This window comes from Mus caroli, chromosome 5 (genome assembly GCF_900094665.2).
Source record: "Mus caroli chromosome 5, CAROLI_EIJ_v1.1, whole genome shotgun sequence".
In the NCBI taxonomy this organism is placed as follows: Eukaryota; Metazoa; Chordata; class Mammalia; order Rodentia; family Muridae; genus Mus; species Mus caroli.
In genome coordinates this window covers 47585441-47601406 of record NC_034574.1, presented here as the reverse complement: position 1 = coordinate 47601406, position 15966 = coordinate 47585441, and the positions used below count along the sequence as shown (strand labels likewise).

Sequence of the window (15966 nt, the reverse complement as noted above, 5' to 3'; positions counted from 1 at the left end):
GAAAAACCTAGTGTGTTATTTAGGAGGGTGTCTCTGGAAGATCTTGATGCAAATCTGACACCCCAGCTAACTTAAATATGACCTTGAGCAAATTTCTTCACAGTTCCCAGGCAACTCCCCCCCACCCCCCGCCCCGCTAGTGTGTGCCAGGCATCAAGCACACTGACTAGTGAAGCATTCTATTACTGAGCTGAGTCCCTACCCTTCCCCTCATTCCTGCTTTTCTTCCCTTTGGCCCAAGTTCACACATCATCTTAAAGTACTATGAGAAACATCAACCAGTATTTAAAATACAGGAAACAAATGGCATGAGCAGACAGATAATTTATTTAAACAACTAAATGTGTATCTGGAGGCAAGAGCCTTCAGAAGAAATTATAGTCAAATGAGACCCTATGGATGGTGCCTACGACTGTTCTCTGGTATGAGAACACTGTCAAATTGGGTATCTGCAAGCCAGAAAGACACCTCACCAGAATCTACTGTACTGGCTCCTTGCGCTTGGATTGTTCACTTCCAGAGCTGTGAGAACCACTCTCCAACACTGCTACTCAGTCGATGTCATGGCTGGCTGGCTGTCACTCAGAATCTGTCATGGTAGCAGCATTCTTGTAGTTTCTGGGGGTGACTGAACCCTAGCTGAGCTCTGAGCCTGAACAGTATAGAACATTGAAAGACCCCAGTCTTATCCTAACCAAGTCTAACTTCCTAGTTACTGGAAGATAAATCTTAATTAACACCTGGAAGTCAGGCATGCCAGCATAAGCCTGTAATATTACACTTAGCAGAAGGGTCAGGCCTTTAAGCCCATCCTCAACTACATAGTACGTTAGAGACTAGTCAAAGCCAAATGAAATACATCAACAGGGGGGGAAATTAATACCCACACCTCTAAGTAAATACAACGCCCCCTTTGCTGATGCTCTTCCCAAGGACACCACCATCAGCCACCAGCACACTTACAACTCATGAACTGGCTGCTCTCTCAGGACAGTAAATCCTAAGAGTAGCCAGAGCATCTGTCTGTCTCAGTGCCAACTGTCCTCAGACTTCCAATTATTTCTCCAAACTTCACTAGGCCTCTGAAAGGACACATTCCATGTTGAGAATTTGTGACAGGAGAAATCAGTTCAAGAGGGCACTGTAACAACCTGGACACATCCTCTGGTCAGCACTGCTAGAAAAATATAACTGGGTGCATAGTGGGCGGTAAACACGGGCCAAAGTAATTGAGCCAGAAAAACGCTGCACCTGCCTCCCACTCAAATATATGCAATAAATGTTCACAGAGCATCAACACTAATTCCAATGGCTGCATGATAACCTATTTGCATTTAGTATGCACGTTACTTATAGAACCTTTTCATGTTTTACGACTTAGTAGGTTAAGAAGCCAAGACCTGGCGTGTTTCCTCCATCCACAGACACAGCAGCACCTTAGTCTGGATTGAGGATGTCTACTTCAGGAGTATCAGTGATCCTGGCCCTAGCCAAGAGTCTTGTGTGCTGCGCACAATCCAACAGGGTTCCTGGGACTTTTTCTCACAGCTCTCTTGACTCTGCCCTAGGTCCTAGCCCAGGCTGGGGTGAGCCAGCCACCTTGTGGACATTTTTATGTTAACAGTGTTGTCTTTATCTCTCAGCTGTTTTCTGTACTAAACTTGTTTTTAAGGAATTCTTTTGTGGCGGACATTTATATGGTGTCTGTCCATTTGCTGAGACTTCCCTCTGTGACTACTCATGTTACTTCCTGTATGAGGAAAGTATCTAGGCTGGCGTGCCTCCTGCACTGTTGTAGTCACAGACACAATGAATTAAAAGCAGCCCTTGCTACGACTGCTTCGGAAGAGAAAGCACACTACTTTAGCCCAACTCCTCACAGCTCTTTTTGGAAGTGAGGGAAACACTAAGCCTGAGATTTGAAACTGTGTAATTCCTTCCTTTATATTTGTCTTAATATTACATGAAGTATAATCAGTCCTATTCTGGGGAGTCCCCTAAAGGCATAAACTGCTGTTATGTTTATTCTTTGGTATTCTAGACAAAAAGACAACCCTGTACTAGAAAAGCAAGCCTTTGCTAAAAAGCAGTCTCCAGTTTTGCTGGGGCTGGCTAGGGAGATGTACCCTGTTAGTAACAACTCCCAATCATTAACACTGTCAAGAAAAGAAAATCATTTTTTAAAAACACTCAAAAGGAAACTAATTTAGCATCATTATTACTTCAATGCCATGTAAAACACAAGGTAAAATTCTAGTCCACAAACTGTAATATAGAATTTAATTTTATCTTTATGAAGTATCTGAAATCAAAGACGATGATACATGCATCGGGCACATCCCACAGAAGACATCTACAATGGTTTACATTTCCTTTTTATTTATTCCTAGAAACTGCCCGTATTGCAGAGTTTTCATGGATGAAATATGGAATTGAGCAGATTCCTTTTTCTACAAAATTATGGTATATAAACTTGCTCAATTTTTCTATCTTATTGCTAATGACCCTTATACGCAGGTGCACAGTTTGTAGAGTAAACCCCTTAAGGACTGGATGCGTAGAACATGCTGCAAGGTACAAGAAATAAGCTACAACTGAGCTTTTACACAAACCTACGTCTGCACTGGCACAGGACTGAACACTGGCAAACATTTATCACAACACAGGGAGAAATTAACAGAAAGGCGATACAGCTCAGTCCTGAAAGGGTTAAGTAGAAACACTAAAATATTATGTTTCCAACCATCCATCCCGAGTAACAGTGCTTGGAAAATAAAGCAAAGGCGGCACAGAAAGTCACACATTTGTTCAGTACTCACCAGAAACACAGCTGCTTTGAAAAGCAGTGTCTGTAACTTGGTTAATAATCAAATAGCATTTTCTTTCAGACAGGAATCTCTCCCTACAAGAAGACTTTGATTAAATAACTAGTGGATTAATTATTAAAAATTACATTGGAATTTTTCTGTGGTTGGACGGACACAGACCAGTTTCTCTAATGACAAAGGCATCCTGCCACACCTGGCACCCCAGGACCTGGAGGCTAAGGCAGGGACTTTCAAGAATGCCGAGGGGCTCCATGGGTGAGACCCTTGTCTCAAGGAAAATTAAACAAAAAGCCTTAGCAAGCCTGAGGCCCTGGATTTGACCCCAGCACCACACAGAAAAGAAACAAAACTGTCAAGGTTAAGATGGTGGCAGGAAGAGTTCTGCTAGTTAACTGTACCCAAGGACACTGCCACAGTTTAAGAGTGGTCAGTAGCCAGTTCAAACCCCCACTAGTGCTTGACTCTGCAATTGTACAAAGGGCACCCCACATTTTCAGGTTTTGGCCTTCCTTCCAATCTCTTGACAGATTCAAGGGGCTAAAATACATGGTGGATCTTGGACTCTGCATTTAGACATGTTTTAAGAAGCTGTGTAGACGCACTGTAAACAGAATAGAAAAATACAGCCACACACCACAACAAGAATTCCCGGTTCTAAGAAGATAAAAGGATAAAGGACCAGCATCAACAGGGAGGGAACATTCCACAAACTAGGGACAAGACTCCTGTACATCATATATTGAAATTGATTTACAAATCCACAAAAAGGACTTTTAATAAAAGCAGCTGACAAAAGAACTATCAATAACATGGTAAAGGAGACATATCTGTTCACACTATTCTGTGGTAGGAGTCTGACATAGAACCATAGCAAAATGCCTTTATTGTTACATTCTTGAACTTTGTAAAAAAACAAACAAACAAACAAACAAACAGGAAAACTACTTATAGTCTAACTGTTTCAATTCTTACTAAAATAAACAAAAAAACCGAAATGAGATATAAGCATTTTAAAAAGTCAAAGTTCATTTTAATAAAGCCATGAACTTGAAAACTTACTTTAAGCTACAAAGCTGGGTAAGGAAGGGTTTGTTCTTCAAAAGCATCTCATCTGTTCTCAGTTAACGACTTAACTACATCCTGAATCTAGGACCTCAGAAAGCACAACGGGACTGCAAACTGCTCAGGCTCTGAACAGATCGCAGGGGCCTGCTTTCATCGCAACTGAGGAGTGGTGTTTGGGAAACCTTGAGAACAGTTACTGCAGAGATAGATCGGTAAGGCCACAGTGAGCTCTGCCCTGGACCACAGAGACAGCCTGGAGGGGTGAGGCGGGGCGGGGCGGAGGTGGGCTGCAGCTGTTCTGAAGAGAACCGGCTAGAACAGCTGGTACAGAACAGCCTGGGGTGGAGAGGAAGGCTGTCACCACCACACTTTACAGGTGGCCTTCCCCTCGACAAGCCAAGGAGGAGGCCGTTTAAAGATGTCTGGAGTGGCACTTACAGTGGTACAGTCTGCGAGACAGCGAGTGAAAGCAGCAACGCTGGAAAGCAATGGTCCTGACAGAGGAGTCTAAGGGTCTACGTGAAAACTTTCAGAAGCCCAGAGAGCCAGAAAGACACCAGAAAATGCCATAGAAGTTACAGTCTGCATTCGTAAGGTACTAGTGGCTCCTGTTTTAAGGGACAGTAAAAGCTTACCACAATCTAGAGGTAGTTTTTACTCAAGGATGATGGCATCACTAGACTGTGTCCTTTAACATCACACATGTGGTTCTTGTACTAAATGTAGCCCAATGAGTCTGCTGCAATTCCCAAGAAACTGAATGAGGCATTACAAAAGTGCAGGGATGGAAACAAAATAAATCTGGCATATTGGCACACAGGCTGACACACAAGCCTGAATGCAAGCAAGGCTTAGCTAAAAAGGGGGGGAAAATCTGGACAGAACATTTCTACTGGGGAAAAATAAACAAAGGGGCAAAGAGGAAAATGGAAATATAAGTTACATTTGTATTTTTATAAACTTACAACTATCTGTCTCTAAGGTACTGTCTTCTGGCTACTTAGTTCAGTTTATTTAGTTATCATCTAATAAAAGCCATCTTATGGTCTTTAAAATTATAATGATGTTCTGGCTAGGCTAAAAAAAAGGAAAACACACAATAAATCATCCTGCAGAGACGTTCCTCATTTTACCCTACGGGCACCATCTTGGTAGCAAATAATTTGCATGATATTTTTTGTCATTTGCCAACAAGGTGGGAAACACCCTGTTAAATGTAATCACTGGGAACATTCCAAGTAAAGATAAAATGTTTAACTTACACATAATACAAGTTATGTACAAGATTTGGGGGAAGGGGAAACCTGAACAAATCCTGGAACACAGATGAACTGGTGAACAGGCAGAGGCGCACAGCCTTCGAATGGCGGTGCTCACTGCCATGAACTCAGAGAGGACTAAATGGCCACACGGAGCTGTTAGCATCTCTTAGATTACCACTATAAATACATTTCTTTAAAAAAGGGAAAACACAGAAATAACTACCAACAGATTCTGAGAACAGACTCAGTTAACACACATTGCATGTATTGCAGGCAAGGCAGAGGCATTTTTAAAGCTTTTGCAGACTTCATATAATCTTAAAAAAAATATGCAGGCCTTTACAAAATTTGACTTGCTGAAATCAAAATAATTCCAACTTATGAAAAAGTCATAAGACTTCAGCTTAAAAAAGTTCCAGCCTTAGACCACAGGAACCTGGAAGTGTTCAGTGTTCAGACCGAACAAACATGGTGAGGCTCGAACCTGAATGTACTTTAGAGCCAACCCTCAAAGGGTGGGGAGCGCAACCTGTTTGGTAACAAGGTATAGTACACACTGTGATATAAAAAGGCATGGTGAAAAGGTACCTTTTACTAAAGCTTATGCGAGTCCCTTGGTCCATAAGTCTATGTTAGGTTTGTGTCTTCTAGCTTAGCCTGTGCTCCAGCCACATATCTGTTTCCTGACCATTAAATCAAAACCAAACCAAAAGAAACAAAAAGGGGTGTGTGTGAGAGGGACAGCTGAAAACCTGGATTTCCAACAGCCTGTGCATTTTGATGTTGTTCATTGTACTGTGGCTTCTGCATTTCACATCTGCACTTGCAGTTTTGAATAGATCACCTGGTACGAAACGTTTCCCCAAGAAACCACAAAAGATTGTTCACTTTATCCTTGCCTTTCTCTGTCAACTTTTTGCCGCATTCAAGTCAGTTTAAGTCCCAGCAAAAAGACGGTAGTTAGGACACCACGGTTGCTGTGGACGATGTGACACTGGTAGAATTTGTGCTGGCATTTGTGTAATTCCCCTCGCTGTTTGTGTTTGACTCATTGGTGGGCACTTGGCTGGAGTTGGCTCTGAGAATCGCTCCTGCAGCACTGCAGTGTGGCCTCGGCCCTGGCTCTGGTGTATAGGTGAAGGTAAGGCTGGTGGAGTAAATGACCCCGTCATTGCGGACCAAAGTTACTGGAACCTGGACTGGCTGCCGGACCCATCTCCAACCTTCTCGGAATGCAGAAATGTCTGGGACCACACAGAGCATGCTCTCTCCACATCTAAGGAGGAAACACACACCATTTAGAAGCATTTTCAAAGCAAACACAGCTCTGCATGGACAGTCTCAGGGCTTACACCTTCCCCAACCCTGGGTGACAGAACAGGCTCTATCAGTACCTGTACATTGTTTCGGCTTCTACATCCCCAAACCACACTCGTAAATTTGGAGTAAAGTTTTGTCCTGTAAGTTCAAGCATTGCTACGTCCCCGCCGCCATTCAACTGCAATTTAGAGAAACCACATTAAGACAGACTTTCACTCTTCACTGAAGAACAGAGCTTGAGCTATAATTTCACGAAGGTTAACAAGTTCAGATTTATAAAACATCTCTGTTAAATAACATGACTACAAAACCATTTCAAGCTAACATTCAATGTGATTTAAGCTTCCTTCAATGTAAACATACTGCTTCTATTTTTATTTTCTACGAATAGTACATATAATAAGAACCCAAACTGTAACATTAAAAAAAAATCAGTATCACAGAAAGTAAATTTATGGCAAGTTATAGCTAAGAACAGCAATAAAGACTAAACAATCTCACCTGAAGACTTTCTACGACAGGCACAGGAGTGACTGGGGCAAGGACGGGGCCCATCCCCTCATAGAACGTATACTCTGCCTTATCTGTGCTAATGATTGTCCAGGAAGCTCCATCGTTTATCATTTCTTTATTTTGTTCTTTTGGACATGGAGTGGCCTTAAGAAAAACAAATGTCCATATATTGAGTTTTATAAACATTGCAGCAAGAGAATTTACTATGTGACACTCACCTACTTGAGTTAAGGAGGAGAAAACTTAGAACAACCTGGGGACATCCTAATGCGCTCAATCCCTACCCGAATGCAGATGCGAGTGGTGTTGTTATGAAGTCCACAGGTGGTAGTTTCTGCTAGAACAGAAACACTTCCGTGATACATTCAATCACCCCTCACAGCCATCGCTCATAGTGTAGTATTTCTGCTATATTTCATTAGCAGGTCAGTACTTGTGATGTGAGATGCAAATGGACTCAAGAAGAAAGAATTACCAGAGACCCAAGTCTGCAGAACTAGTAGGCGCTTTGTCACTTCCAGGAGAAAACAAAGGCTGAACCGGAAGCCCCAAACCCTGACCTGGGATCTAAGTTCACTAGTGTGGTACAGAGCGCTATGCCTCTCCAACAGCAGTTTATAAAGAGTTCATCATGAACCCACAGCAATCCTACCACAGCATCAATCCATGTTATAAATGTCCTCTTGAAAGCATCTGAGTAAATAGTTGGATATTAGCACTTAAACCATGTCAGTGTTAAGTTACTACTGGGGACCCCAGCGATAAAGCGGGTGAAGACTTGAACCCTCTTGTTGAATGCTTTTTCTATTATACATACATGCACACACACACACACACACACACACACACACACGATTTTGGAGTGTTCCACCGTGTTCCAAGGCGCTCTGAATGCCAGATTAAGAATCCCGAACTTGCTGTAAACAACTCCTCTAAGAATACTCTCATTATCTTGTGTTCTCTGATGCAGGACCATGGGCATGCTTGAGGGCAGTGTGTGTTACAAACCAAAGAACCTAAGTTAACATATGAACCCAGCTTCCTGCATGGGACATAATTACTTTCTCAGTACATTTTCATCAGTTGTTACTACTGTGCGGTGCTATGGACGGAACAGAGGCCATCCAGTGGTCATTTTATAACATACCTGAAATTGGATTATTCTTTCTTGAGAAAGGCACAAGTACATTCTTTCTGTATCCTTAAGGTAAAACGCACATTTGTGGAGTTGTGATACAGGGTCGTCTGCATCCAGTAATGCCGTCTGCTTATCAACTTTCCTAATTATCTGTATTTCAACAATTTAAAAAAGTCAGTTATCCACATGCAGTCTTTATTTTGTACACTGCTACAGTCCATAGTATATACTATGTAACAACATATTAGTCATTTGTCCTATACCAATACATTAAGAAACATTTATAAACAATGTTAGAAATAAGTCTTTCTATATTTTATAAACATATATTACATGTATAAAAGTATTATAACACCCCCCCTTCAAAGAACACATTTTAAAAAATAGGGGAGGCAGTTATTTGTTGTCTAGACTAATGCTTTTTAAATATTAATGCACACAAGCATTGTCTGAGTTCTTGACTGAAAATGCCTTATCCACCATGATTTGCTTGAGGCTTGATGTTCTGTATTGCTAAGAAATTGTTTAGTGCTGTGAATGCTGCTAACAAACAGAAGTATTTTGATGGGCAGGTTCTGACGATCTCTTCATTAATATACAAATTAAATACCATAGGAAAACATCCACAGCAGGCAACAATTGAGTGTGCTGGTCAGAGCAGAAATTATAATGGGATTAAATACTCAAAACCAACATGCTCTTCGGAAAATGGGATCAGGGAAGTGGCAAAGCCCTTAGAGATGTGAACAGCTGAGAGACAAGCCTAGATCACCCTTCCAACGCTCCACAACGTTTAGAATCTAGACCAGTGGCTCTCAACTCCCAATCGTAAAGTTATTTTCCGTTGGTACTTTGTAGCTATAATTTTGCTAGTTATAAGCCGTAATACAAATATCTGACATGCAAGATAATCTGGTGTTCAACCAACCCTCCAAAGGGGTTTCAACCAACAGGTTAAGAACCACTGCCCTATGACCTTTTGTCCCAAAGTCTCCTTTGTAACTGCTTTCCAAGGCCACCACGAACCTCCAGGTAGGTGAGCCTCCTGCATTTCTTCTCTGCAGTATTTCAGAGCTCATGAAGGGCTGACTCTGCTGTTCTTCCTGGAGCTGCTACGTCTGCTCTAACAAAGCTTCACAGTGCCCTCACATGTCACACCTACTCTCATTCCCATGATGATACTGAGTGTGTATCTTAAGCTTACCTTATGAAAAGTGCAAGTTTGGAATCTTTTCAACTTACGGGAGAAATAATGCCTTACAGTTTCACTACTGATGAGCAAGAAGGCCCGTCCTGTGCACTGTCCTAAAGTGAGAAATACCAACGCTCCTACCTAAGTTTAAACAAATGTCTCATTCAAATGACATAATAGAATGATGCTTGTATTTCAAGGCTATTGAAAACTTGGTCTTTGATTCAGACATAGCCAGTAACACACAAATATAGTATATTACCTGCATCATCATAAAGAAACAAATGACAAACACGCAACCAAAAAGAAACCCACACCAAATTCATTAAAATTGTGTAGGAGATGGACATCAGCAATTTGCTTGTAACACAGACTAATTTTTTACGTACGAGCACTTCTGGACTGAGCCAGTAGCTAATAGGAATAAGAGGGACATTGCATTTTCACATGAAAAAGCATAAAAACTGAGCTACATTTTTCTACCTCTCTTTGATTGTTTCTATCTCATATTCATCAAAGCGGAGTCAAGTCTTACCAATCTTGGGAGTGCCATGCCAGTCACTGAGCACACAAGCTTGACAGTCTGCCCGTAATGGATGTAGCCATCTCTAACTGTGAACTCCTCTCCTTCTGACTCGTCGTCGTCCACTGCAGAGGGTGTGGAAACAGACCAATGGTTATCCTTTAAGATTTAGCATATCCTTAGGGAAATAACGACTTAATATAGTCACATGTTTTATTACCCCAAGAAGGAGAACATACTATTTTCACACTAAAAATACCAAATGTACATTTTATACTCACAGAGATGGATGTAAAATGCTCCCCACTGTTGTGAACTGGCGTGGAAATTCCCTCCTTCTACATGCAGGTACCTGGTACTAACTGTCTGGGACCGAAGGCGATTGAACAGCGCCACCTTCGTTCCTGAAGCAATGCACACTGAAAGAAGGAGGATCCTCTTTAGATGGTAATGGCGGGGAGGCACTCACAAAGAAAGGAGCTTTGGCTTGGCAAATTATATATATATATATTTTTTACAGTAATGCAAATAACAAACAGATTCTGGTGGCAAACATTTTAGCCTTTCAAGATAGGAGATAGTTAAAAAAACAAAACAAAAACAAACAAACAAAAAAACAACAAACCAAGGTCCACCTCTTTACAGAATTATCAAGATAATGACATAAAAAGGGGTTTTAAGTGGTTTTTCTTACTAGTTTTATTTCTTTTTCTTTTCTTCTTTTTTTTTTTTTTTTTTTTTTTTTTTTTTTTGGTTTATTTTTTGAGACAGGGTTTCTCTGTGTAGTCCTGGCTGTTCTGGAACTCACTCTGTAGACCAGGCTGGCCTCGAACTCAGAAATCCACCTGCCTCTGCCTCCCAAGTGCTGGGGATTAAAGGCGTGCGCCACCTTTTTAATTAATTCCATTTTAAGCTAGTTTAGGCTTTCCAAAAGGCATAAATTAAAAGAAAAATAATACAAAGAACTTTCCTGTACTAGTCACCCAGCCTTCTCAGATGTCAACATCTCATCTCACTCACTCAGAGAGCAACACAGGACATTTAACATAGTCATAATTACTAGATGGAAAATTACCTTAAAGAACAACACATGCTTAAAGTAACACTCAACCATTTAAATTATGTTTGCATAAATTCCTGCCATATTGCTGAATGAAAAGGCCAGCTCTGAGACATTCTACACACTGTGATCCTACTAAGCAACAATGCAAGAGTGCCCCCATGTGCTATCATCCAATCCTGGGAAATATGTGTAGAAAGGTCTCTAGAAGGACATTTACCAAAGCACATAGCAAGTGCCACTGCATTATGATTTTAGGAAATTCTGCTATCTCCCAAAAGTAATACTTGTTTTATAATTTATAAGTAACATTTTAAAATAAAGATGTACTTTAGATGTGAAAAATGCATCTACATAAGAAAATATCCTAAACATGCAACAAGTTCTTTGCAATACAAACTATCAACACAAACAAAATCAAAGAACTTAAAAAAAAATAAAGAGCCTCCCATTCCATTATTTTATTATAGACACAGTAGTATTTACACATGATGCAAAATGTCTGGGATTACATCAACCTAAAACTAAGTACAAAGGCAAGCGGACTGCGCTGACAATTAGCTTATGATGAAATAAGACTGGTCTGAAATTAGGGTCACTACTCAAGTTAGTGAGAATTCTGTTTGCTTTTCCTCAGTAACTTACTGAGAATTCTGTTTGCTTTTCCTCCTATTATAAGAAGTACACATCTATAAAGACTGAGTGGAAATGTGTGTGTGTCTGTGTGTTTGTGTATGCGTACACCATAAAAGTACACAAGCTTATCTGGTTGACTATAAAGGTCAAGAAATGACCTTTTCTAATATCACTGGTTACTATCAAATACTATTGACTTATACAACACAAATATTATTCTGTAAATTACAATGTAATAATACAAATTATAATAATACAAATATTATTCTGCAAATTATTAGCCAATCAATCAATCGTTTATCTAGCCTGTGGGTTGGCTACACTTCAATCAAGTCGTTGTATGTTGAAGTTCTTGACTGAGACCCTCCGACTAAGTATGTGGGAATTAGAAACAGAAGTAGACACTCAGTACTAGGTGTACCTTAATGAAGTCACAGTCACTACACACTGGCTTACAAGTTGCTCAGGAGCCTTTAGGAGTAAATTAAACAAACTGCTGAACTTAAGGACAGTCTTAATATGAGAAAAAGAAGGCGCAACCAGATGCTCTATGTATGGTTTCTAACTGACCAGTCACCAGGCCATGGAAAAACTGAGGCAGAGAGACATGGAAACAGTCAAGTCCAGAATATGGAAATTCGCCAGATTGAAAATGACCTTGTTTCTTCAACTAGTAACTGATATCAAAGGGGGTAGGGAGGCAAGAACAGAAAAACTATCACAGACTAAAACCTACAAGTTTTAATTTTATGTTTGAACACATGTACTACAAATGGAACAAAACATTACAGCAATTATAAAAAAGCCATTGCTGAGATATGATTAATCTACTCATGGAATAAATATTAAATGACATTAAAGGGATGTCAACTTTGTGAGATATGATGCTTAAAAGCCAAAAGCCATGCATTAAGAGTCACTACTACAGAAATGAGTTGAAAGGACAGGAAGCTGACAATTGTCATGCACTCAGTGCAGCTGTTACTAAGGAAAGGGACATCAGGCGTGGTGGCGCACGCCTTTGATCCCAGCACTTGGGAGGCAGAGGCAGGGGGATTTCTGAGTTTAAGGCCAGCCTGGTCTACAGAGTGAGTTCCAGGACAGCCAGGGCTATACAGAGAAACCCTGTCTCGAAAAACCAAAAGGGGGGGTGGGGGTGGGGAGGACGCTGCTGGTGTCGGAGACCACAGAACAGAGTTGTGAAACTGCTGCGGGAGGGGAGATCGCTGCATCAGGCTGCCCTCTTCCTTATATATACATTTCAATGTTTATTCAATGACAAATGTAAGAGAAGAAAGCCAAACAACCAAGTTCAAGCGTGTTGAAATGTAGACTCACTGGGCTGGAGAGATGGCTCAGTGGTTAAGAGCATTGACTGCTCTTCCAGAGAGGTCCTGAGTTCAATTCCCAGCAACTACATGGTGGCTCACAACCATCTGTGATGGGATCTGATGCCTTCTTCTGGTGTGTCTTAAGATAACTACAATGTATATTCATACACATAAAATAAATAATTTAAAAAAAACATAGACTCACACAGACAGAACACAACATTGATAGTTATCTGCCAGTGAAACCGCAGTTTCTGCCTTGGGGCCCTTTAGATATTTGGTTTAGTGGCTTACCTGGTTTCTCAGAGCACACTTTTAAAGTGAGTATTTCTGTCATTCTGAAAGGATTGATGCTTTTGGAATCTTGGGCATTGTAGGACATTTAGCATCACTGGCTCAAAGCATTATCTTCCTACCTAGTCTCTGACAAAAAGAGCAAAACCCACTCTGGTTCCCCAAATGCTCCTGGAAACAGTAAGAAACCACTCTAAAGCAATCCTAATAAAGTAACTGAGATTCTCAGAACACTATAGTTGAGACTCACTTACTTCATTAGGCCAGACAACACCCATTTATACTCAAATTCAAAACAAGGCCAAAAACTAGTAGTTAACAATGAACTGGCTTCTGACAGAACAACCTTTACATTTTAAAATGTTTGTCTCATTCAAGTCATGTGAGAGTTGGGAACAAAGAAGGACATGTGAGCATACGAGCATACGTACAGTCGGCATTCTTCAGTGACTGCTTCTTTTTGGAGGGTTTGGAGATGACCTTTATCCGCTTGCTGAGGAACACACCGATGTCATCACTGTTGCCATAGAACATCTTTACAGACAACATGAAATGTTTTCTCTTGTCTGAATCAGATATGTACAATGTTTTGGCTGTACAGTAGTTCTGTGGAAGAAAAACAAAGTGGTAACAACAGCAGGAACTCCTCAATGGTCACGCACCTTCATCTCAGAATGGTGCAGCTACATCTGACCAGACATGAACGCTATCAACACTGCTCTCTAAAGAAACGAGGAGTGGATGACAGGCTCACAAGAGGCCAGCAGCGGCAAATCAACTCAGCTCACGTGCCAAGAGGGGGAAATGTAGTCCAGAAAGCTGGACTTAAGTCTAGAACCCCCACACACTGCTGGAGATGGTGCCACATCTGGACCTCAATGTTCAACTGTGAGAGCTGAACATCACAATCATTAACAAAGCTGCCCTTAGGGTGGTTAGGAAACTATTATATTTATTATTCCAGTTCCTCAGCTTAATTTTTTCTCCCCAAATTTAAGTCTACCTGGTACAGAATACAGAAGAAAAGCCCAGTTGGAAGCACTGTCTAAGTCAACTCAAAAGAGCTGCACAGAAAATAATCCAAGTATCTAGGAGCCAAGCTCTGCTGGCTGTGGGCAAGAACCCTTGGGGATGGGTGCACTGGCTTCTAGAAGTCTGTCTGGACAGAGGGCAGCAGAACAAGAACTGCAGGCTCAGAATCTTACAGGTGTCTACAAGCTGCTTACCAGCAAAGGCATTAATTTGAATGCCTTGAGTTTTAGTTATATACAAAAATGACTACAACGTTTGCTTTAAAAACCAAAACCCTGGGCTGGAGAAATGGCTTAGCTCTTAAGAGCACTGCCCACTCTTCCAGAGGCCCTGACCTGAGTTCAATCCCAGCGCTCACATGGTGGCTCATAACCATCTATAGTGTGATCTGATGCCATCTTCTGGCACGCAGGTGCACACACAGAGCACTCATATACATTAAATAAATATATCTTTTAAAAAACCCTCTATGATCCATATTACTTTATATAGTTTTACATTTCACAGAATCACTACTCAATGTTACAGCAATTTGATTTTTGTAGTGAAAAATTGATGACTACCTTCAACAAAAGTAATAAGTTTATCATAATTTAGTAAACTATGTAAAAAAAAAAACCCTACTGGTTGCAGTTTCAAAATAGCTCATAAAATGCTTCTGTTTATATGGCTGAACACTATGGTCGCCACTTATGAAACCGAGGAAAACAATGTTAGACTGCACGGGGACATAAAACGTTCTGGAAGTTTTTCAGGGTATACTAAAGAGCTATTTTAACAATAGATTAACTTTGTTTAGTGGGTTTACTCACACACTCTCCAAAAGAATCAAGTCGAAGAGTACAAAAGAAAACATCATTTGTGGAAATATCTAAAATGCTACAACTTCACCTGTAGGTAACAGCTCTAAAACTCCCCCTATTTTCTTAATCACTGTGAACTAAGGGGCTGGGCCAAGATACTGACTTCTTTTACCAAACAGAGTAGATGATGTCTAAGTTTTATTTTTTTCTGTTTTTTTTCCCCCCCAGGATAGGGTTTCTCTGTGTAGCCCTGGCTGTCCTTGAACTCAGAAATCTACCTGCCTCTGCCTCCCAAGTGCTGGGATTAAAGGCGTGCACCACCCCTCCCAGCAATGTCTAAATTTTATTTGAACTACTTCTTCTGTGTGCTCCTGTTTTTTAAATCATTTATTATATTATTATTTATTTGTTATTATAGTATTATATTAGTACACTGTAGCTATCTTCAGACACACCAGAAGAGGGTGTCAGATCTCATTTCAGATGGTTGTGAGCCACCATGTGGTTGCTGGGATTTGAACTCAGGACCTTTGGAAGAGCAGTCAGTGCTTTTAACCGCTGAGCCATCTCTCCAGCCCCCTGTGTGCTCCTTTTAAAATGCAGAACAAGTACCATTTATTCATTAGAAAGTAGCTAGTGAACTCTAGGCCTTTGTTCTTAAAATTTTACCAATACAGAGTGTTAGTAATAGATATACTGCAATAGTTTGTCTCTATAACAAAGTTGCATAAGAAAATTTAAATGTGATTTTGAACATTCTAAATTTTGAAAGGCCTTGCTGTGCAGAAGGCAAAATAAGATAATAACAATAAAAGCTAAATACAATAAACTATCCTTTGCAGTGGTGGTACTCTTACACACTTAGATATGGCATATATGCATACATAGATAGTTCTATCATATTTTTAAAACACTAGCTAAAGGTCAAAACTGGAACTGTTCTGCTTTGGAAGATAGGACAAAGTCAAT

The 15966-nt window shown here is 40.6% G+C and overlaps 1 protein-coding gene across 3 annotated transcripts in view; it reads right to left on the bottom strand.

Annotated features, from left to right (window-relative positions):
- Nucleotides 1-2273: 2273 nt before the first annotated feature.
- Rbpj (recombination signal binding protein for immunoglobulin kappa J region) overlaps nucleotides 2274-15966 on the bottom strand; it is a 189426-nt gene continuing 175733 nt past the window's right edge. For all 3 annotated transcript variants that reach the window (XM_029477020.1, XM_029477019.1, XM_021162518.2), the window contains exons 5-11: nucleotides 13594-13768; nucleotides 10123-10260; nucleotides 9854-9966; nucleotides 8136-8276; nucleotides 6977-7132; nucleotides 6550-6653; nucleotides 2274-6431 (exon numbers count right to left, since the gene is read on the bottom strand). In XM_029477020.1, coding sequence (XP_029332880.1) covers nucleotides 6116-6431; nucleotides 6550-6653; nucleotides 6977-7132; nucleotides 8136-8276; nucleotides 9854-9966; nucleotides 10123-10260; nucleotides 13594-13768 — 1143 coding nt within the window. In that variant the 3' untranslated portion in view covers nucleotides 2274-6115. The remainder of the gene's footprint in view (nucleotides 6432-6549; nucleotides 6654-6976; nucleotides 7133-8135; nucleotides 8277-9853; nucleotides 9967-10122; nucleotides 10261-13593; nucleotides 13769-15966) is intronic.